At 41.6% G+C, this 23,851-nt stretch overlaps 1 protein-coding gene across 6 annotated transcripts in view; it reads right to left on the bottom strand.

Annotated features, from left to right (window-relative positions):
• Window positions 1-12,161: 12,161 nt before the first annotated feature.
• The window catches only part of INO80D (INO80 complex subunit D), a 72,003-nt gene continuing 60,313 nt past the window's right edge, over window positions 12,162-23,851 (bottom strand). For all 6 annotated transcript variants that reach the window (XM_060623157.3, XM_060623161.3, XM_060623156.3 and 3 more), the window contains one exon: window positions 12,162-23,746. In XM_060623157.3, the coding sequence (XP_060479140.1) occupies window positions 22,581-23,746 (1,166 nt within the window). In that variant the 3' untranslated portion in view covers window positions 12,162-22,580. The remainder of the gene's footprint in view (window positions 23,747-23,851) is intronic.

The raw sequence follows: 23,851 nt of genomic DNA, 5'->3' as shown, positions 1-23,851 counted from the left end.
TCAAAAATAAACATTTAGGGGCGCCTGGGTGGCTTGGTCAGTTAAGCGTCCGACTTCGGCTCAGGTCATGATCTCACGGTCCGTGAGTTCGAGCCCCGCGTTGGGCTCTGTGCTGACAGCTCAGAGCCTGGAGCCTGTTTCAGATTCTGTGTCTCCCTCTCTCTCTGACCCTCCCCTGTTCATACTCTGTCTCTCTCTGTCTCAAAAATAAATAAACATTAAGAAAATAAAAATTTAGGGGCGCCTGGGTGGCTCAGTCGGTTGAGTGGCCGGCTTCGGCTCAGGTCATGATCTCACAGTCCGTGAGTTCGAGCCCCGCGTCGGGCTCTGTGCTGACAGCTTGGAGCCTGGATCCTGTTTGGGATTCTGCCTCCATCTCTCTCTGCCCCTCCCCCCGCTTGCCCCCTCTCTCCCTCTCCCTCTCTCTCTCTCTCAAAAATAAACATTTAGGGGCGCCTGGGTGGCTTGGTCAGTTAAGCGTCCGACTTCGGCTCAGGTCATGATCTCACAGTCCGTGAGTTCGAGCCCCGCGTCGGGCTCTGTGCTGACAGCTTGGAGCCTGGATCCTGTTTGGGATTCTGCCTCCATCTCTCTCTGCCCCTCCCCCCGCTTGCCCCCTCTCTCCCTCTCCCTCTCTCTCTCTCTCTCAAAAATAAACATTTAGGGGCGCCTGGGTGGCTTGGTCAGTTAAGCGTCCGACTTCGGCTCAGGTCATGATCTCACGGTCCGTGAGTTCGAGCCCCGCGTTGGGCTCTGTGCTGACAGCTCAGAGCCTGGAGCCTGTTTCAGATTCTGTGTCTCCCTCTCTCTGTGACCCTCCCCTGTTCATACTCTGTCTCTCTCTGTCTCAAAAATAAATAAACGTTAAGAAAATAAAAATAAAAAAAAAAAACATTTAAAAAATTTTTTTAAAATTCAATCTGGAAAAGCTTTCTCCAATCTAGTTGGTGCTGTAGCATGTTTGCACATTTAAAATTTTTCTACAGCAGATTTGGGACAGAACTGAGCGAATAAGCAAGGACAGGGATAACGTCCACAGATGGCTGCCATGTGTCAAGCAAGGCTGACGGATTCGGCCAGTAGGGAAACAAGCAGCCTTGTTAGATTCAGACAGTTTGTTACTTTAGGCGGACAGCACAAGAAAAATGGGCAAAGGTGCCAGCACGTCATGTCCTGCGTCCCACAGGGCAATACTAAAACAAAAGGGGCCAGGTAACCTACAAGGTGGATGCAGGATGTTCTGTTGCTGAGGGGCCAGTGCCACAGCCTGTAGGTCAAAAGGTGGGGACAAGGTCTCACACTTCATCAGAAGCCAGGAAGCAACGAGAAGCTCACATGACGACTTCCTGGGGAGACAGGGAGGCAAGTGGAAATGACCCTAGAGCATCTCCGCACTCGGCTCTCATGTGGGCAATCGTGGGGCCTATGTGGAAGCATGCACAGATCACTGGGGTATCAGGTGGAGCCAATCCCCTGCACCTGGGTGGATTTAAAGAGTCTCTTGAGAAAGATTATGAATGAAAGGGATGCAAAAGTCTGTAAAAATAGCCAAAAGGTGGAACACCTGGGTGGCTCAGTCAGTTGAGTGTCCAACTTTTGATTTTGGCTCAGGTTATGATCCCATGGTCATGGGATTGAGCCCAGCATCACATTGGACCCTAAGCTGAGCGTGGGGCCTGCTTGGGATTCTCTCTCTCCCTCTGCCCCTCCTCTCTGCTAGCACGTGTGCACGCACTCTCTCTGTCTCTCAAAAATCTCTAAATAAAATATTTTTAAAATAAATTTTAATAAATAGCCCAAAGGGATCTGATGAGGAAGATGAGGCACTGATCACTCAGCAAGGGAAAGAGTTCACAACAGCCATAATGGTTCACTGTGGTAGGATCTACCAGGGCCCAGGAACTAAGGAAAAGCCCATTGGACGCACCATAACAGGAGAGTTTGGAGCATCCCCAGCCCAGGGACCCGGAAACACTACGTTAGATCAACAAAACCAACAGCAGAAGGGTGTTGCTGGAATTTTTAAAGGCTAACAGACAAAATAACAAAATACCTTGAGAATACTAGTATGTTACATTACATGAATATCTGAAGAGTTTCTGTGATGGCATGATGTTCCCTAAATACTGTACTCAACAGACTTTGTTAGAGTTTAGATCTTCCCAGTCTTCAAGGCCCTACAAAGCTAGAATCTCTGGTGGCATAAGGAGGGGAAAATATGACTTTAAAAAAAGAATCCAAAACAGCTTAGCAGAGCTATACTTCATAGTGAAGACATTATTTTCAAAACAAAAAATAAAAGTTAGAATTTCAGATTTGGAAGGAATCTTGGAAATTGTATACTCCAAAGATTGTCAAACATTTAAAATTTCTAGTTCCAGAACTCACTGTTCAAAGAAAAGCCCATGAAAAAGGGTGGGGGGGGGGAATCACAGAGCCTGACTGTTCACCCCACTCCATTTTCTAGTCCCACCCATCACTCTGAGGGACCCTGAGGCCTTCACAGAGCAAAGTTTAGAAATCACAAATCTAGCCTAATTCCCTGTTTATGGATGGGAAAACTAATATCCTGGAGGGTGAGTTTAATTTCCTAAGGTTAACTGTCTAGTTTATTTTATTTCATTTTTGGAGAGGTGGGAGGAGGGGCAGAAGGAGAAAGAAAAATCTCAAGCAGGCTCCACCCCCAGCACAGAGAGGATGTGGGGCTCACTCTCATGACCTCGAGATCATGACCTTGAGATCACCACCTGTGCTGAAACCAAGAGTAGGATGCTTAACTGACTGAGCCACCCAGGTGCCCCTTAAACTTCTAGTTTAGAGAGGCAGCTTGGACTCCTGAGCACTTTCTCACAGTACAGTGTTGTTGTCTGATGAGCAAAGAAAGTGGTTTCTTGAGATGGAATCTACTCCTGGTGAAGATGCTGTGAAGATTGTTGAAATGACAACAAAGGATTTAGAATATTTTTAAAATTTTTTAAAAAATATTTATTCATTTTTGAGAGAGAGAGAGTGCAAGGAGGGGAGGGGCAGAGAGAGAGAGGGAGACCCAGAATCGGAAGCAGGCTCCAGGCTCTGAGCTGTCAGCACAGAGCCGGACTCAGGGCTCGAACCCACAAACTGTGAGATCATGACCTGAGCTGAAGTCGGACGCTTAACCGACTGAGCCACCCAGACGCCCCAGGATTTTGAAAATTATAGAAACTTAGTTCATTAAGCAGCAGCAGGGTTTGAGAGGTCTGACTTCAATTTTCAAGGAAGTTCTGCTGTGGGTAAAATGCTATCAAACAGCATCACAGGTTACAGAGAAATCGTTTGTGAAAGGAAGAGTCAATCGATGTGGCAAACTTCACTGTTGCCTTATTTTAAGAAATTGCCACAGCCATCCCAGCAACCACCACCCTGAGCAGTCAGCAGCCAGCAACATTGAGCAACACCCTCCACTAACAAAAAGATTAAGACTCACTGAAAGCTCAGAAGACAATTAGCATTTTTTAGCAATAAAGTATATTTTAATTAAGCTATGTACATTGTGTTTTTAGGCATAATGCTATCGTATATTTAATAGGTTACACTACAGTATAAACATAACTTTTATATTTACTGGGAAACCAAAAAATACATTTGACTCATTTTACCGCAATATTCACTTTATTGCAGTGGTCTGGAACCAAACCTGTAATATCTCCAAGGTATGCCTGTATGTGATTTTAATGTTTCACTGCATTTTCTAATAAGGTTTTTATTTAGTCTTAGACCTAAAACACTTCCCAAAGGAGAGCATCTCCAATTTGGTAATTTATGTCAACAAGAAAATATGATTAATTAAAACAGATCAGATTTACTGCCAACTTTTTAGGAATAAATTTATTCTGTCAAGTAGCCTATTAATTAAACAGAAGTATGATAAGAGAAACAAATGATAATAATAGAAATAAACTACAGCCCCAAGTTTCTTACTATTTTCAGAGAGAAATGTTGTAGGTAATAGCCATGAACAGAAAAAGATGTTATACTTTATTTATTTTTTCTAAGTAGGCTCCACACCCAACGTGGGGCTCAAACTCACAACCCCAAGATCAAGAGTTTCATGCTCCACTGACTGAGCCAGCCAGGGTCCCCAAAGATGTTATAGTTTAAATATCAAAATCCAGATACAGTTTTGGCACTGCTAGTCCATCAGTATATAAAAACCAAACAAAAAGGACATGATATGCTTCTTTAATGATTAATATTCTGCACATCTTTTGAGGGAGATAGGACATGGGTAAACGAAATGCTGATAATCTAGCATATACTGTGACAAATGATGGTTACAGACAAGATCACCAATTTTATTTATTTTTTTTTAGGTTTATTTATTTATTTGGCGGGGGCACTAGGGTGCGGAGAGAGAGGGAAAGAGAAAATCTTAAGCAGAGCCCGACATGGGGCTCAGTCCCACAACTGTGAGATCATGGCCTGAGCCAAGATCAAGAGTCGGAGGCTTAGCAGCCTGAGTCATCCAGGTACCCCAAGATCACCAATTTTTTTTTTAACATTTATTTATTTTTGAGGGGGGTGGGGAGGGGCAGAGGGAGAAGGAGACATGGAATCTGAAGCAGGCTCCAGGTTCTGAGCTGTCAGCACAGAGCCCAATGCAGGGCTCAACCCCATGAACTGTGAGATCATGACCTGAGCCGAAGTCGGATGCTTAACCGACTGAGCCACCCAGGTGCCTGTCATGATCACCAATCTTAAATATGAACATTTACTTAAATATCAAGATATACCCAAGAAGGTAGATGTATGATTTAGCTTCTCCTGGCCTCATCATGAGCAGCAATTTATTGAGGTTCTACTATGTATGCATTGGACCCCATCCGAAGCAATAAAGATTTTAACAAGAGAAACTCTTATCTGAACGTGGCTTGGTCTGCTTAAGGAGGCACAGGACACAGAAAGATAAATGTAAGTCAGAGAAGCATGTTCTGCAGCAAATTAGTGCTATAGGCGATGAGTGCTACCAAGGAAAAGTGACTGAAGATTCCTCTGGAGAGGGAATCTTCTTGAGGGTGGAATGCCTTGCAAGTAGGCTCTAAAGTAGGTAGTTCTTAAAAAAGCAAAGGGAGGGTCTTAATAGAATGCATCATCGCAGGTCTACACTGGGTGGTGGGTGTGCACAGACGTGTGTGCAGAGAAGTTTGGCTGGAAGAGGGGCTCGAAAGGAAGAACATTTGCTGTAGATGATCACACAATGAAATTTGGCTCAAACAGGTTATAAAGGCGCCTTGAAAAATCAATCTATGTTGGGACCCTCCAATGGGGGATGGAAGGAGATTGAATGAAGGACATTCAGATCTGAAATCATAAATTACTCTTGGCCAATTTTGGAGTGACCTGGGAAGATTAGTCGGGTAGGAGTGTATGTAAAGGCTGATCTGAGGGAGGAGAGTTTGGAAGCAAGGATACCAGTTAGGAAACTGCCGTGCTAGGTTAGTCACCAAGGGATGAAAAGCTGGAAGAAACTGGGAGAAATCAAGATGACTGGAGATTCTAGTGTGGGTGACCTGGAGTCTCTATGTTTGCTGAATGAATGAGTGGACAAATGAATAAGGGCAAAGACTCAGGTGAGAACTGGCTTAAAATGGGAAGATGAGCCACTCTGGAAAACAGCATGGAAATTCCTCAAAAGGTTAAAAATAGAACTATCCTATGATCCAGCAATCTCACTACTAGGTATTTACCGAGAGAATACAAAAATACTAACTCAAAGGGTTACATGCACCCTGATATGTATAGCAGCATTATCTACAATAGCCAAATTATAGAAACAGCTCAATCTCCCTCAACTGATGAACAGATAAAGAAGATGTTGTATAGGGGCACCCGGGTGGCTCAGGCAGTTGAGTGTCTGACTTCAGCTCAGGTCATGATCTCATGGTTTGTGGGTTCAGGCCCCACGTCAGGCTTTGCACTGACAGCATGGAACCTGCTTCAGATTCTCTATCTCCCTCTCTCTCTGCCCCTCCCCTGCTTGCGTTGATGTTCTCTCTCTCTCTCTCTCAAAAAGTAAATAAACATAAACAAAAAAAAAGATGTGGTATATATATATATATACAATGGAATATTACTCAGCCATAAAATAGAACGAAATCTTGCCATTTGCAATGACACGGGTAGAGCTAGAGAATGTTTTGCGAAGCAAAATAAGTCAGTCAAAGACAAATACCATATGATTTCACGCATATGTGGAATTTAAGAAACAAAACAAATGAGCATCGGGGAAAAAGAGAGACAGACCAAACCAAGAAACAGACTCTTAAGAAACAGACTCGTAACTGTACAGAACTAACAGATGGTTACCAGAGGGAAGGTGGTGGGGGATGGGTGAAATAGGTGACCGAGATTAAAGAGTGCACTTGTGATGAGCACTAGGCATTGTATGGGAGTACTGAATCGCTATATTGTACATCTGAAACAAATACTGTATGTTAACTAACTGGAATTTAAATTAAAACTTCTGTAAAAAAAAAAAAAGGGAAAGAAGTTGGGATTTAGATAAACCAAATTCGTAGCGGCGGCCCAATATGGAGGTGGAAGTCCTCAGGAAGCAGATGTGAGGCTGAAGTCTGAGAGCCGTCAGAGCTAAGACACAGGTTTGACGCTAATCTCCAGGGAGGTCAACGTTTAAGCCATGAGAGCAGAAGGATCCTGCAGTGGGATTTCGTGTGCGGAGGAAGAACAACAGGGAAGGCTGAAGAATGAGTCTGAGACGTGTTCACACTGAAGGAGAAGGGAGTTGGGACGAACAAAGAACCCAGAAAAGGCATGTGAGAATTGAATGGAGAAACAGGACAGTGGAATGTCATCAGTGCTGACTGGTTCAGAGAAGCTAAAGAGACTGACAGCAAAGGTCGCTGGTGGCCTTGGAAAGAATGGCTCCAGGAAAATGACAAGGGGAGAGCTGAACTGCAGTGGGTCAAGGAGTCATCGTGGAAAGAGAAAGTATAATGTTTAGCAGTAAAAAGAAATGACAGCAGTTGAAAGGAAAAGAAAGTAGAGGGAAGATTTTAGTCTTAAAGAAATATCCATGGTTAAGAGGGTAACTACTGTGGGCACCCTATTTGGGCTCTAAGAATGTGAAGGTGATATCCGCTCTAGCTCTTAAAATTTGCTTTCGACTCTTTTAGTTTAGCAGGTAACATGCACAGTGTTTTTATAAAGGACCTTCTACTCTATTCTTTATACTTCTACTTTATTTTCTTAGACACTTTTTAACCCAACACCTATTCTCTAAATCAGGATACAATGACACATTTCGTTCCATTAAATGCGTTACTATGCAAGATGAAACATCGAAGAATTTTTTAAAGTTTCAAAACAAAAGGCAAAGGTATACTCAGTTAACTGGATTTCCGATTACATCCTAGAATATTTGGGAATGTGACTGGGTAAAAGTAACCCTATCTGTGGGTTATTTATGTCCTCTTGTATTATCAAAATCGGTACTCCCTTATCAGAAACTTCTTTCCTCAACTCCTGTCCATCCCCATCTTCCTTCTCCACACCTAATCTTTATTTGTTCATTTTCCCCTAGACACTTATTTTAGGAATTAGCCTATGTTGTTTGTATCTTCAACCGTTTCCTCAAGTTACAAAATGAGCGTAACTAAAATTTACAAAGTGCTTGAAAAGTGCCACAGGCTAATCCAAGTGCTTTCCATGGGTGGTGTCCTGCAATCTTTGCAATGCATTTTACGGACAAGGCAAGTGAAGCAGGGAGAGGTTAAGTGACTTACCTGAGATCACATAGTTCTTAAATAGTGGAGTCTATATTAGAACTAAGGAAGTCTTTTCCGGAGTCCACAGCCTTAACCAAGCGCTGCGCTGCCTCTCACCAGATGCTCTAAGTTTCCTGAAATCTGCATTCCTTCTGTCCACAAACACATTGAGGTTACTAACTTCATTCAGTAATACGTATTGTAGGGAGATTGTAGGTAGGCACCCTGTGCTCAGGGCCAGAGTTTCAGCAGCTAACAATGCAGACGCTGGAGATTCCTGTCCGGAAGGGGAGGCAAACAAGAAGTCAGTCGTTCAGGTGGAGTGTGGGAGTGAGAAGGCTAGAGTCGGGGGGGAGAGCTGACATTCCTCAATACCGTCACTCCAAGGGGCACCTGAGTGGCTAAGTGGGTTGATTTCAGCTCAGGGCATGACTTCATGGTTCATGAGTTTGAGCCCTGCATGGGGCTCTGTGTTGACAGCCAGAGCCTGCTTGGGGTTCTCTCCCCCTCCCCCCTGTTCTGTCTCAAAAATAAATAAATAAACATTTCAAAAAATTACCATCACTCCTAGTGGAATGTGAAGGAGGCAAGTCAGCCCCCTAGCCTTTGAATACCAGCTCCGGGTTCCCTAGCGGGGAGACTCTTGGGAAAGTGAGCTCTTCCTGGGCCCGTAAATAAACTATAGTAGTAGATTGCATACAGCTGCTCTCCAGAATCTGTCCTTGGCTTTCTTCCTTGATCATTTACAGCTGGCTTCAACAATGAACTCCATGCCCAAGACTTGTGTATCTCTATCTCCAGCTTGAGCCTCTCTTCGGAGGCCTAACTACACTCCTGGTGGGCCATGCCCACCAGATGTCCCTGCTTCCAACTCTAACTTCATAAATCTAAAACTCGTTGGCTCTCTCCAAACCCTTGGTCCTGAGTAGTGCCATCCACTTCTGCCACTGGCACCGGCACTCTTCCAGAAGCCCGGGTGGAGCCTCTTTTGATTCCACCTCCTCCCTTGCCCCACCATCTAATCAGTCAGGCGTCAAGTCTTTGAACTCCTCCCTCCTTTACATTTTTACTGCCACGACCGGTTTCTACTTCATTAAGTAGCCTAACCATCGCAGAGCCTCTGCTTCACTCTCCTCTCTGCCAGGAGACTTCCCGAATCACATCTGACCGCCCCTCCTGTGCCCCTGCCTGTTCCACCTTCCATGCTCACTATGCAATCACCGTTGGCTTCTCCACTCTATTCCTCACCCCTCTCCTTTCTGCCTTCCACACCTGTCAAGTTCAACTGCTTATGCTGCTCCCTCCATCTGGGACACTTTCTCTATTTCTCAATGTCCAAATACTGCCCACCGCCAGTTCACACGCACGGTCCTCTACCAACTTTTCTCTCCTTTGGTTGGAAACCATATCTTTCTGACATGAACTTACAAAGAGCTTTACTGCTCTTCTCAGCACTTGGCAATCTCTACCTTGCTTGTGTAGTTCTTACGCATCTCTCCTCCACCACGTGGCACAGTCTTTGGGTGTAGAATCCAGGCGCGGTTCATTTTGTAAGTGTCGCAACTGTCTCTAACACAAAGTGCTCAAAAATATAAATCGGTGACTAAGAAAATGAGTGGAAGGCCTGAAAGAAGATTGGAAAGATGAGGGAAAAGAAACGGCAATAACATACCACCACGGGCTTGACGGAAAGCTGAACACTAAGCAGCAGACATCCCTCCATCACAGGGACTTCAAGTAGGAAAAATAATGCACTATAGTCACATGTCACTTAAACAGTTTTCCAGAAAGCCAGTTATGTGAAAGGAACAAAATTATACCACCTTAACGTTCAGATCCACACACTGTAGAAAGGTACAAACAAATGCAAGTAAGCAGGCTTTTAAATAATATAGGCTTTTTTTTCCTCCAAGAATTATTGGTGGGGCACCTGGGTGGCTCAATGAGCTAAGCGTCCGACTCTCAATGTTCACTCAGGTCTGGATCTCATGGTCCCTGAGTTGGAGCTCCCCCCGCCCCTCCCCTCCCCTCCCCTCCCGGTCAGGCCCTGAGCTGACAGCTTGGAGCCTGCTTGGGATTCACTGTCTCCATCTCTCTGCCCCTCCCCTGCTTGCACTCTCCCTCCCCCTCTCTCTCTCAAAAATAAATAAACAAACATTTAAAAAAGTGGGGAGGGGTGCTTGGATGGCTCACATGGTTAAGCCTCTGACTCTTGATTTAGGCTCAGGTCATGATCTCATAGTTCATGAGATTGAGCCCCACATCGAGCCCCGAGCTGGCAGCATGGGGCCTGCTTGAGATTCTCTCTCTCTCCCCCTCTGTCTACCCTCCCCCCATGCTCTCTCTCCTTCCCTCTCTCTCAAAATAAATAAATAAATAAACATTAAAAAAAATTATTGTTAATGAGGCACCTGGTTGGCTCAGTCAGTAGAGCATGCAACTCTTGATCTCGGGGTCATAAGTTCAACTCCCACGTTGGGTGTGGCGCTTAAAAAAAATATTATTAATAGAACAGAGGAAAGAGCAAGGAAGTGAAGATACGTCAATGAAGAGTTAAAAAAAATAGATTCTCTTCTAAACTTTAATTCTTGCTTTTACTTGGTGATCCACAGGCTCCTAGCATCACGCTTTTAAAGATGTGGCCTCATCTGAAAACATTTCACTAATAATCTTGTCTCCTTAAGGCAGCTAGTTTTTAAAAATCAAATCAAGAACTGAGCCAGGACAATCTCAAAAGCTTGTGATTTGTGCAGATATTCCGAAAAGGAGCATCCTTAATAGAAATAAACAAAAGAATTTAATAATTGCTTTACACATTTATTTTGAGAGAGAGAGAGTAAGCATAAGCGGGAGAGGGGCAGAGAGAGAGAGGGAGAGAGAATCCTGAGCAGGCTCCACTCTGTCAGCGCAGAGCTGATGAAGGGGGTCAAACCACAAACCAGGAGATCATGACCTGGGCCGAAATCAAGAGTCGGACGCTTAACTGACTGAACCACCCAGGCGCCCCATGAACAAGAGTTTAAAATCAACTATCATATAACAGAAGAAATGGACAGATCAATTTCAAGCATTATTCTTCATACCTTGTCAATTTCAAAAGTGGAGCCCGGGATGGATGACGTTGTTACCGCGGGCCAATTTACTCGTACTGTGGGCATCTGCACTTCTGGTCTCAAAATGTCACCTTCTTTAGGAGAAGCAAAGTACAATTTTAGATGTATCTTAAGCATGCCTGGGTTAAGGAAGAAGGAAAACCAGTCTAAATGTCCCACAGAAGTGAAAAATCGTAAATCTCTAAGAAAAGGAATATGTGATTCGTTTCCTAATTTCTCTTTATGATTTTTATCCTAGCCTCTATGTGTACCACAAAATCCTTTGGCAACAAGACAGCACAGGAAATGAAAAGTTCCAATCCGCATATTAAAAAAAATAAAAGAATGTTTCTTCAAGTTTTTTTTTTTTTTTTTAAACTTTTGGTTATACAGCATGAAGTTCTTCTTATACTTGTGAAGCTATGAAAATGAAGAGAGAAGGGGCTTCTGATTAAATGAAATAGAAATGCAACTTCTGGTTGCATTTCAAGGTCAGATACCACGTTAAACTCACTTAGGCTTTAACGGATCTATAGCTACTACAAATATTAATCGTTGTTGGTCTAACCATAAAGAACCATGAGTACATCTCCCTGGAGTTCTTGATAAAATACATTAAAATAATTACTCTACTTAAATAACAATGGGGGGAATACGTGTGCCCTGGATTTGCAGCTTCTATGTATATCCAGGCAAAGGAAATTATACCCAAAACAAGGCTACTTCACAGCAAGATTTATTAATACATCCAAAAGAAAGAAAGAAAAATCATTTTGTCACACTATATACAGATAATACATACAGTGTTTTATACACATATTACATCAGTTTTTACACAAGAAAAATATACATAAAAATGTAAACTTTTGTATACAAAAACCCTTAAACAAATTAAACAAGGACCAGATAACAAAAGGAGACCAATCCATTATTATTTCATCAAATTTTTAAAACAGTAATACAGTACATTCATTGAGATATATATGGAAAATGTGAGCCATCTCTTCATGTTTAAAGGGAAATTACAAACCAAAAGCCCATCGCCTCCCAAAATGTGGTTCCCACCCCACCCCCCCCAGCAATACCATACTCAATGCCATAGATACGCTTTTCCGTTAGAACTGGGCAGCAGGGGGATGGGGGTGGGGGGGTGGGGCTCTTACCCAAACCTGCCAACCTCCTCATCTTGCTCCTATAGTCTGTGCAGAAACGAGTGGCCCCTTAGCTTTTGTGCATATAACTAAGCTTCTAGCCACTATTCATGCAAATAGAGAGAAGATTCTCAGTTTGTAAGTTCCCTTTAAGCAGCTTTTTTTTTTTTTTTTTTTGTAAATAGTTTTAATGTATGGCCTGTTAAACATACTTGTGTGCCAAGGTGAATGAGAACACTGAAAAAGAAGGGCTTTGAGAACCGCTAGTCCTTGCTACCGTGCAGTTACTTGGTAAGAAGAGATTTTACAACTGTGCAACCTGTCACTTACTGGATTCAAAGATGTTACCACCTCACCTCTGATTTCCCACTGCAACTTGGTTTCAATTCACACCTCAGGACTCCAGTTAGTACCCTACAATTGCCAAGAGGCTTTCTGTTAAAGGCTGCTTCTGATATCAAGTTCCAGCTAAACTATTCCATGAAATCCCTCAAACCCCAACCTCTCTGTTTTAGTGTTCAGGGGAACTCTCAATCCACTGTTTTTTGTTTTTGCGTTTTTTGTAACGTCTTACAATGGAGGATTGTCCATCTATGTTTATGTTCCTCTCTCTGTGAGGTCTTGAAATGTAATCTGCTGCCAACTCATCACAAAATAAAATATTCAACGTTTTTTTCCTTAATAGTCTGTCATTCGGCGTGTCAAATTGATATACTAATGAAAACACCTGAAGTTGTGGGGAATAAGAAATCTATGGCAAGTGCATGCAGACTTGGAGCTCTTTTAAAAAGAAAAAAATGTCTGGGAAGACCTTTTAAGTAAATAAATGCAAAACATGCTCAAGACAGCTTCAGGAGCGCTGCCTTCCCTCGAAGTTGAATTTTGAACAAGGCAGAATAACAATTAGGTGATATTCCCTGCAGCTAGAGAGTTAGTTAACTTCCCCCCCAGGCAAAATGATCTCAGTGATCATTACTTATTAATGAAAGGAAGAGGCAGACTGGTGAATTAAGTTGGTCCAGAAGATGGTGGATGACATACACTAATGGAAATGTTAGGATTGCTTTATAACTGAAATAAACAGGCTGGTTTGTGGTACATCTCCATTTCAGAGAGAGGAAAAATGCACAAGGTTCCTCAAGTGAATCTCCAGCGCTCTCTCTCTTTCTCCTATGGGACAGATGGCATTTTAAAAAACGACAGTCTCCCTTTCAGTTAAAAAAAAAAAAAAAAAGTAACAATAAAAAGGAAAAGGAAGATAAATAAATAATGTGTGGATGTCTTTAGATGAGACTTTTAAATGTTCTTTTAAATAATTTTCGATAATGTATTTTAAATCATTACATACAACTGCCACTGCAGTGACAATATTCCAGTAGGGGCAGCATTTTGCTAAATGTAAAAGATTGCCATTTAAAACTCATACATATACATGTGTATATACAGTATATCAACACTATTTATATACATATATATCTGGAAAGCAACATTTCATTGCCTTTGAATATCTATATATCCACTCCCACAATATATGAGACATACTGTGTGAGTATATACGAAAGTATATGTACACATGCTCCAACATGTATATATACACTTTTGTCTGTGTGTGCATAAGAGCTTTAAAGGCACAATATATAGGGATGCAAGTGTTGTAGAGAGCTGCAGCAAAGTTAAAACAGAATGTCACCAACGTGAAAAAAAGTCAAGAGGAAATACAGCAAAACTCATTACGTAAGAATTCATTAAAGCAGTTTCGTCATGAGTAAAAGGAGTTAGAGAATTCAAGAGGCATATGCGTGACTTTGTACGCTTTCCATGAAAAATGAAAATGGCAAATTTGTGGCTAAAACACAAAGTAAACCAAATTTTTAAGTGACAAATTGATGACGGTAAATGAGAAAATAAACCTAACACTGTTATCAATTAATAAAATCATAATTATGTTCTTTGCCAATGTGAGTAAAATGTCCCAAAATTATCTAGGTAAAACTTTCAAATGCGTTTTGTTTGACTGTTGGTTTGCTCGTTTTTGAGACAAAGACGAATGCCCAATCCTCAAAACTACTCTAGAAACTATTACCAAAACTTACATCTTCTGGAAAATTTAAGAGCTTAAGATTTTTAAAAGAAACAACTGAGGAGTTAATGAAATATGCTTAAGCCAAATGCTTCTGGCTAGAAAGGCCATAATAAAGGGGGCGGGGGGGAGGGGGGGGAAGTACCGAATGAAGTGTGATGAGAGACTGATTTAGAAGGCAGTGAAAGTCTACGGCCATACCACCCTGAATGCGCCCGATCTCGTCTGATCTCGGAAGCTAAGCAGGGTCGGGCCTGGTTAGTACTTGGATAGGAGAAGGCATGAAGGTGAAGAATAGTGGAACTGGAAAGTAAGAATAGTTCTAGCAGGAATTCACTTATAATAACCATGAACAAGACTATCATCCAAAGGACTTTCGTCTTAGGATGCACTGATAATGTACTCTAGACTGTCACCTCCTCTTGCTTACAGAATAACCCAGAGTTTTCCAGGGACGGATAATCTTGCTTCACAAAGGCTGTTTATCTATTACACACACACATTTAGGGAAATATATGTATATAGCTTTATCTATACACACACATATACATACGTGTATATATAGATTTATACAAATGTATAAATAAACATAATACTTTTCAATCTTTCCATTAACAAGGCAAGTTCACATTCAGCAAAGTGCCACCACATCCCATATACACATCTCTGTACAGATATACACAAAAGGGTCTATTTTCACCCTTCAATCAGGGGGAATTTATTCTAGCAAATCCCATTAACCAGTAACTGAAGGGAGGAGTGGCACCGAAACCAACCCCCTTCTTTCATTTGCATGCATATGTACAAGAAATATGCAGATTTTTTTTTTTTTAAATCCATAAAGCAAGAGTGAATGAAACTGGGAGATGCAGAAATACAACTATAAAAGGAACGACATGTAAAGCTCTCCTAGGCCTTGACTACACCTAAGATGAATGAGGCTTCAAAGAGAACTACAAATTCAGGTGTAGTATCAGGGGTTGTTTTGACATATTTCAAAGTACATGATTTTTTTTTAATATTAAATATAAATGTGATTGGAGCACTTAATAACAACTCTAGTTTGGGCTATCTGAGACCATCAGATACTCCAGTAATTAATGTATAGCAAAATGACAAAACTCAAACTATAGGAATGTATCTTTTTTAAGTTCCCTATGAATCAGGTAAAAGTCAAGGGTAGCATAATTTTTCCTGTAACCAAAATACGGGGGCCGGGGGCACACTCACTTCATAAGAGCACAAATGAGTAAAAAAAAAAAAAAAAAAAAATTTGATTTTTGGAGATAACTAAAATCATCCCAGCTTTGAAATATGCATGGTGAAATGATCCCACCAACTCTTTCAACAAAGCAGTCCCTTCAAAAAATGGCATTCTTTAAAAAGAGCCTATACTTTCCTTAACTTTACCAAGAAAAGATGTTCAAGATTTTCTAACTCAGAATATGAAGAGATCTATTATTAACATAAAAAAAGGTTCAACGGATCTGGTCCCATCACCCCAGTAGATAAACACAGCTCACGTCTGGGTTTGCATCTCTCTCTCTCTCTCTCTCTCTCTCTCTCTCTCTCTAATTTTTATGCTCAAAGGTGAGAGGCTGGTCTTAGAACCTGCTGTTTCTCACGTCATTTTAAAAACATAGCGTAATATATAAGTTAATCAAAAGTTAAAAGAAAATGCACATGATATCAGAGATAGCCTTTTAACGTAAGATAGCATAATGAAGAATTTGGTGTATTTATACTACAGAGACAATGAGAAAATAACTCTGATAGCCCCCTCTAAATAGTCATATTTCTACAATACATTCTGTTACCTTCCTCTATTTTCACCTAAGCACACATTCACCTCTCCCACACACGTGCCCCCCCCAATGTATATTTTTGCATGTGTGTAAAAACACAGACAGAGACATGCACACGAGTAATTTAATTCTATTTTTAAGTCACAGTGGGAATTCCTTAGTGAGGAGGGATAAAAAGTTCCTGAATAAGACACTGAGAACATCTAGATTTATTATTTTCTCTATTTTACTTCCCAACTTACAGAATAAACTGTAAATTAAAGAATAAATCCATAGGAAATAAAGGAGGTCTTAAAAACTTCAGTTTACAAATTCCAGCTACAGTAGTTGGGAGCTTTGCTTGATCTATGTATTTCTATTTACCCTGTAACTAAGCTTCTAGCCATCTGAAGTGTAAACCACAGATCAGTTACTAAAGAAACACGACGCCCAACAGTTCTATGAGCAGTAATAAATGGTCTAAAGGTGTTCTACGTTTTGAGGCCCCAGGATATCCTTTTATTTTATATATCTGCAAGGTAGCAAAGGATAGCTATACACCTTGACACGGCAGAGATCCAGTGTAAAAAGGTGCTTCACTAGTTTGTTTTGTCAAAAAAAAAAAAAAAAAAAAAAAAAAAGCTCATATATAATTTTTTAAGCTATTAAAACACATAGGCAACATAATTCATTACACTCAATACAGCTTTAGTATAAAACTTATAATTTATGAGGTGATGTTAATAGTATAAATTAATATACCTTTTCTCTTAAAATCTACAATAAGTATTCTGAAAGCTCATCGGGGAAGGAAACTTTTTAAATAAAACTTTTAAAGCTGTGCGTGGTGGGAAAGGACTGTTTGCTGAAGCGGAGGAGAGCCTGAAGGAGAAAAGGAAGAGTCCTACGCAAGACACGGCGGGCTATGAAACCAAATGTTTTCTCTTTCTTGCGCTCTCTTCAATGGTGAGTCACCTTTAGTTTCTTTTAAAACTATTTTCTTATTTTAAAAACTGCCCTAATTTCCACAAGGAATCCCTGAGACATACTCAACACTGTACAGCGAAAAGAACGATCACTGTGCCGAGGAACTGATTCCAACCCTTCTGAGCAGATGAAGACAATGTTCCAAGCACCAGATTTCCTGTCACTTGCAGGCTAATCTGCTGGAGCCCCCTGGGCCCGAACCAGGCAGGGTGGAGTCCTTTCAGGGCAAATCAGTCTAGTCCCCGAGCAAAAGCAATGGTGTGGCGTTTAGCTGCACTGGAACCTTCCGCACTGCATCCTGACATTTTTTCCAAGGGGAACTTTGGGTGCATCTAGAGCTTAGTTCAGTGGTCCCCAGCTTAAACACACAAGTAAGAACAAACGAACAAGTGCAAGAGGCGGCTTCTAGTTCTCTCAGGCCACGATCAGGACAGATCAGGCCGTACGTGTGCATACTTGAGAACTGGGGGCAGGCGGAGGCAGGCAGGCAGGAGGGAAGAGGGGAGGAAAGCTGGGCTGCCCTACAGAGCTTACCAAGAGTTAGAAAGCTTTTCTCTTGCAACATTCTTTTTCAGACTCAACTTTAGATCACCAAAAAACTCCGCCACTCAAAGTAGTCAGACATTCCCAAGACTTGGGAACCTAGTTTATGGTCAAGAAAGTCACACCAAATTTGCTCTCTCTCCGAAATGCCACGTGTCCTTTATTGGCTCTGTTGATCACAGTGCAGGGAGGGGAAAGCTGACAGAAATCAGAGGTGAAAGGAACGAGAATTTTTGCTATTGAGAAATGAGGCTAAGTCGGCCCCGCAATTTTTGCATTAATGACACTGGCGACTAGGAGACAGAATTATGCACTTGTGTTTTAGGTTTTCTTTCCTAACTCACTAGTCAGGGGGAAATGCTTAACAGATACCCAAATATGTTCTTCACTGGTATTTTATGTCAAATTTTTTGAAAGATAGCATTTAAAATGTCACTTTAATCTACTAAACATGGATTCTTGTTCCCTCCAGAGTATGATATTGGAACGCTTATAAGGCTCAAGATATTAAGAAGCCATTAAACTGTTTTACCTTTCTATAGAATGCCAGTGAAGATTCCATATTTTCAATGTTTTGCGAGAGGGGGGAAAAAAAAAATCTATGTTCTATCACATGTATACTTCACCCCCAAGAAATGTATTTCTCATTGGGAAAAAAAATCCTTGGAGTGATGTAGGTGTTAGTGATGGTTTAAAAGATACAGATGAAGACTGTTCAGTATGACTACATTTTCTTTTAAGGAATCCTTTAAACTGCCTCATTCAACTGCCGAGTTCTGTTGACCATTTAGAAGACCACTGGATCAGATTACTCCACATAAAACAGATTAAAAACACAACTTAGTAGAATGTTAAAAGGCTAAAAAGAAAGAGGTTGAAGAACCTGAAAACTAGCTACCTAAAAAAAATTTTTCAAATGCAGTCAAAACTGATTATATAATTAGTGTTATCAATATCTTCATCTTTTTGCAATACCAGTCCACAACAACCTACTGAACTAACTCGGAGAAAGGGCGACCGCCTCATACAAACACTGCTGATCCAGCCCGAGAACCCCTCGCAAGGGGGCAGGAAGGACGACAAACCTAAGGGCGCAAGTTACAACGAACTGATTGGAAGGGGGTGTGCTTGGTTGGCTCAGTCGGTAGAATATGCGACTTGTGTTCTCAGGGTTGTGAGTTCACGCCCCATGTTGGGTGTGGAGCCTACTTAAAACACAAAAAACTGAATGGTATATTGGTCAATAGAAACAGAAATTCTTTCACCTAAGAAGAAAGCTTACAGATCGGGCACGTGTCACAGACACCATTTCCTTCCAAATCAAAGCACTGTCTTTGCCTCTGGGTTGCGATGGTGGCCTGAGAACGAGCTCTGATAAGGAATAGCTTTTAGTGTTAGTCACAGAAAGTGAGGAGGCTTAGCTCGCAGTTGAGACATTGGGCTTATCGAAGAAATAAATGGGCTTATTGAAGAAATAAATCTTATAAATAATTATTTGGCAAAGATAAAGTATTAGCTTTCTTTAGCCTGACACCACTCAAGACAGTAACTACAATCTTAAGGAAAAGAAACAAAGAAACACATCTTCCAACTTTATCTCCATACCTACTATTTGCTTCTTATGAAATTATAATCTTTTCATGGAGGGACACTAGACACACCGCACCGTCTGCCAGCATGAAATTGCTCAGGAAGTCACTTATAAAGCAGTTCTATCTCACGTGGTAGGTTACTAGAGGGGGGGAAAAAAAAATCCTTCACCATATAAGCTTTGTGACGATAATTACAAAATTTTTCCATTGCATAGTCTGTCATTTGGTGGGTTAAGTGTAATTGCTATTTACTATTGTGAATTGTTACTAGCTACATAACCTACGCAGATGTGCAAATTACTAAGCCATTTTTACAGAGAAAAAAACAATGTCTTAAGTACTTTAATTAAAATAATATTAACAATTATGTAGAGAGAGTAAAGGAGAGAAAACACATCTTTTCTTCGGATGCTATAGATCACAGCCAGTGAGTATCATTCGTTAGAATGGACTTCAGATTCTCAGAGCACAGCATGTATCCATTAACTGCAGCAACTCTGTAAATTAAATCACATTAACAATCTAACTGGCCTTTATAAATGGTCCCAAAGAACTGCAGAAATAGAGTGACCCTTCTCTGCCACTATTTCTGATGAGTTTCACCCTAGAATAAAAAGCTAGCTTCCACCTAATTAGGACCTTACATACAATCTGTTTTTGATTCCAGTATTGCCTTATTATAGTATAGTGTAAGTGCTATTTAAAAGACACTAATTTTCCTGTTTCTGGAGGAAAAGACAATTCATTCCTTCCTCTACACATCAACAGCAAACCTACTACTGATAGACGAGAATTGCTCTGTATCAGCTAAAAGAAAAACATAACAGGTGTCTCTGGGTTCACAGATGTTCTTCTGTCTTCCAAAAAGGGACTCGCAAGAAACCGCAAGGGCAAAGCAAATTGCAAGCTTGGATATTTGTTTTGCAGTAGATGAAATGAGAGGACAAATTTGTTTTTTGCTAATTCCTCAAACCTACACTGATACTTTCTACGGGTGCCCTTTCTTCAGCTATCACTGTGGGCGTCTAAACAAAAATGAATTTACTCAAAAGTTTTTGGTGTGAAGCTGTAACTGGCAACATTCCTGATCATTTCGTGCCTCCTTATTAGAAAGCAGGAAAGGGCTTTTAAATGCACACAAAACAGAAAATTGCGAACAATAAAATGTGCAACTTACTGCAAACTCAGTTTTGATAACTGAAGAATTTTAAGCAGCTACCACGAGGGACAAATAGCCAGAAAAGTTCAAACCGACTCCCCATGACTTTCCCTTTGCTGTCAAAGAAGGGGGCCGATAAGATAGTGTCCTGCTCTGGTACAACCTTGGATTAGTACACGATGGAGACTAGACCAAATTGCTGGGAATGGACAGTTATCCGGCGAGGATTAGAATGGGAGGCGAAACGACTGGAGCAAACTAAATGACACTTCTGAGCAGAGGTAACTACTCATCATCATTTCATTACAGTACATTAAAATAAAAAAGCTTACTAACATAGGTTCACAGGTGAGAAATATTCAAATTATCTGCTCTCACCGTTCAGAATAGAAATTTATGGTGATACCAAATATAATTTTGCTTTGTGACATAATTTATAATTTAGAAATTTCTCAATCTGCAAAAAAGGCAAAGCTATTAAAAAATAAATCTTCCAATTATCATGATTAAAAAAAAACTAAATATATTACAAACATATTTTTGGCCCACAAAAAGAAACTTCAATAAATACAAAATAGGGCGTATAATGATTTCATACAGTCATGGGACATTTCCCCTCCATAACCTCAGGCGCATGGCATCTGCATAATGCCTGCTGATCACCATCATTCCTTTAAAAAGCAGAGAAAGAAAAGCTTTCAAAAGAAGGGAACTGGTTAGAATTAGCATGGCATAAAGAGAATGCATATAGGAAGTAGGAAAATACATCCAAATCTTTACCTATTGAAAAGGAATTCAGATCAAATATTCCCTGACCAATGAATTATTATATCACATCATTAATAGATATGTTCTCTCTACTCATCTTTTAAAATATATATATGTAAATTAGACTAGACTCAGGTATAAATAGCCAATGGTATCTCAGGGGATGGTGAAACTTCTCAGCAAAAGCAGAAGAGTACAGATGACTTTAAAATCTAGTTCTACCCTTGGGAAGGGGGCAGGGGAGAAGGCAGGTAAAAAGAAACCTCACTTATTCATTTCCATAGTCACCAACTTACTAAACTACCCAATATAATTTTCAACCCAAAAATCTCGGTACTTGAAAACAATTTCTGCAACTTAAATCTATGTACTTAAATTGTTTTAAAAGTACCAACAGGGTAGGTAAAATTTAGGTCTAATTTCCATATTCTGCTTTGAAAGAAACTTTAAAATGTGTATCCTTCAGATTTTACACGTCACTTCACAACTGGTACATTGATTCTACAAGTGTCTTCAACATTTTACAACTCTTACCAAAGAATCACTACTGTAAACATGAAAAATTCAAAAGTAAAAGATGGACCAAGGAGTTCGGAGACTCCATCTTTCCAAACGTATCTGACCTAGCCTGCTTTTCACATCAAAATATGGTCTTTAATTACATCTCGTGAATGTATTCCATGAGAGAGGATGGAGAAACAAACACCTGTCTAAAAAGGCAAAATAACCACCAGACCTCAGAATCTCAGCAACCCTGCAGTCACTCCATGCTTTTTGTGACATCCCCACGGCCCTGACATGAATTCAGCTTCTCGTGTTCTTGGATAACTTAGCGGAAGAGGGTTGTACAATTCACATCACCAGACCACCACCCTCTCTATTTGGGAAACTTCGTTAATTTGGTGGGAAAGGATGACCAACCTTATTAGGGTTGTGAGACGTGGGAAAGGAGAAGTAAGAGCCTTATTCTACTTGTTAGGAAAGAAAAAAAAAAAAACAGAAAGAAAGAAAGAAAAAGAACAACAATGGGACAGCTGCTTCCTGCCCTGCACAAAAACACACACATGGGCGCACATACACACACACACACAGGCGGTCAAAAGACTAATAACGTTTTTCTTTTTAACTGAACATGATCACAATTAGGAATGGAATCCTGGCCTCGTGCGGTGTTTAGCAGTTGGTGCTAAGTCAGAGCCTTGATCTGTCCCTACACACCATTTGCTGTCTCTTACACAGGAACTCGATGAACAGGACCATTCTATCTAGAACCACCTCTGTAAAGACCTGGTAATAGAATGGAAAGCATTGATCTGAATACTAGGAAATAGTAAAGGGCACTGGTAATCTGAGGTATCTTCCACTTCTAGGACTTGCTGCTAAAAATCAATTCTATCCAGTCACTGTGCTGAGCCACTAAGGAAACCACTGGGGTAAGAGTGAACCCGCCGGGAGGGAATGAGCACCAGTGCAAAGGAGCACATGTGAACACTGAAGCGAGGTCCACTGCAGGGTTACTTGTTTAACTGGAAAAAGGAGTTCCCCTCTAGTCCCCATCTGTTATTTTTAAAATCTTCTTTAGGAAAAGGGGAAAGGGATGATCAACAGGAAACAAAGATAGAAAACACCAGGTTCCCCACCTGCCTGCAAACACACAGACACGCTCAGTTAGGGGAGGTAAAGGGAGAAGATGCATTATTGGTACTTGTAGCTGTGGCACCTGTTACCGTGAAGCCTGTAGGAGGGGCTATAGAGCTGTGGCTGGGCTGCAGGTCCTTAGGAATGCCACTGTGAGAACTCAGCTGGTGGCCGAAGGCTGCGCTGAACTGAGGGAGTTGCTGCTTGGGAGAGGTGGAGGCCATGAGTTCAGCAGAAGGCCCCATGCCACTGAAGCTGGTCTGCGGTAACCCCGGAAGCACGCTGGAGCTGCTGGGGGTCACGGTGGCGAAGGCAGGCTGTGTGGTCTCTGAGTTCGAAGTGGTGGGTGGCGTGGATAGGGAAGTGGAAAGAAGATGTCCATCTGCGCCAAGAAGGTTGCTAAATGGAGAGGGATCTCCAAGGTTGACAGGGAGATTGCCCCAGTGAGTTCTGGGGTTCACGACTCCTCCAAGTGGCACCTCGAGTTGGGTTGGGAGCAAGTGCTGCGCCATGATGGGCATCTCTGCTGAAAAGGTAGCTGCCATATTATCACCAGAGTAAGATGTTGTGTGGGGAGAGGTGATATGGTCACTGTAGGGAGACGGCACGTGCTCACTATCATAATGGCTTCCATGGGGCGAGGAGTGTGAATGATCACTGCTGTATTGCTGTCGTGAGGTGATTAGGTCATCTGCCTTGCTCAGCAGCTGGGCAGGATGTGGCCTCTGGGAGGCATGGCTGCCATCATGTAGTCCATGAAACTGTCCTGGGAAGGCTCTCTCCCCAAGTGCACTCTGGCTGATCAGAGTGGCAGAAGTAAGGCCGACGTTGGCTGGGGCAGAGAACTGCCCTTGGATCTGCCCTGCCAGGGGTGTAGGTGGGTTAGACAAGGTAGCAGAACGGAGCAGGTTCTCATCCAGCTCTAGACTAGAAAAATTATCATGTACTATGCGCCCATTCAGTAGCTCCCCTAGGTCTGTGTTTACTTCTCGGCTCAAGGACTGAATTCCTGAAGCTCCAGTACCTGTGGAGAACACCCCTATTCCTCTCTCTGACAGCTCCTGGACTGGCACACCATCTGACTGGGTAAGTACCCCAATGGTACTCAGGCACTCAAGAGAAGTGACAGCCTGCAAGGCCCGCTCAAGTTCCTCGGCCTCTTCGGTAGTTGGAAGAAGGTCTCCGTTCTTTCCTGAGCAAAACAAAAGCCGTCAAGAGAATCAGCAGAGTCGTTACGTATGCCACACCACAAAAATCCTCCATTGGAATTATCTGTAACAGTATTCTATTAAAGAGA

Source organism: Panthera onca, chromosome C1 (genome assembly GCF_046562875.1).
Source record: "Panthera onca isolate mPanOnc1 chromosome C1, mPanOnc1 haplotype 2, whole genome shotgun sequence".
In the NCBI taxonomy this organism is placed as follows: Eukaryota; Metazoa; Chordata; class Mammalia; order Carnivora; family Felidae; genus Panthera; species Panthera onca.
This window is presented reverse-complemented; position numbering and strand designations above follow the sequence as displayed.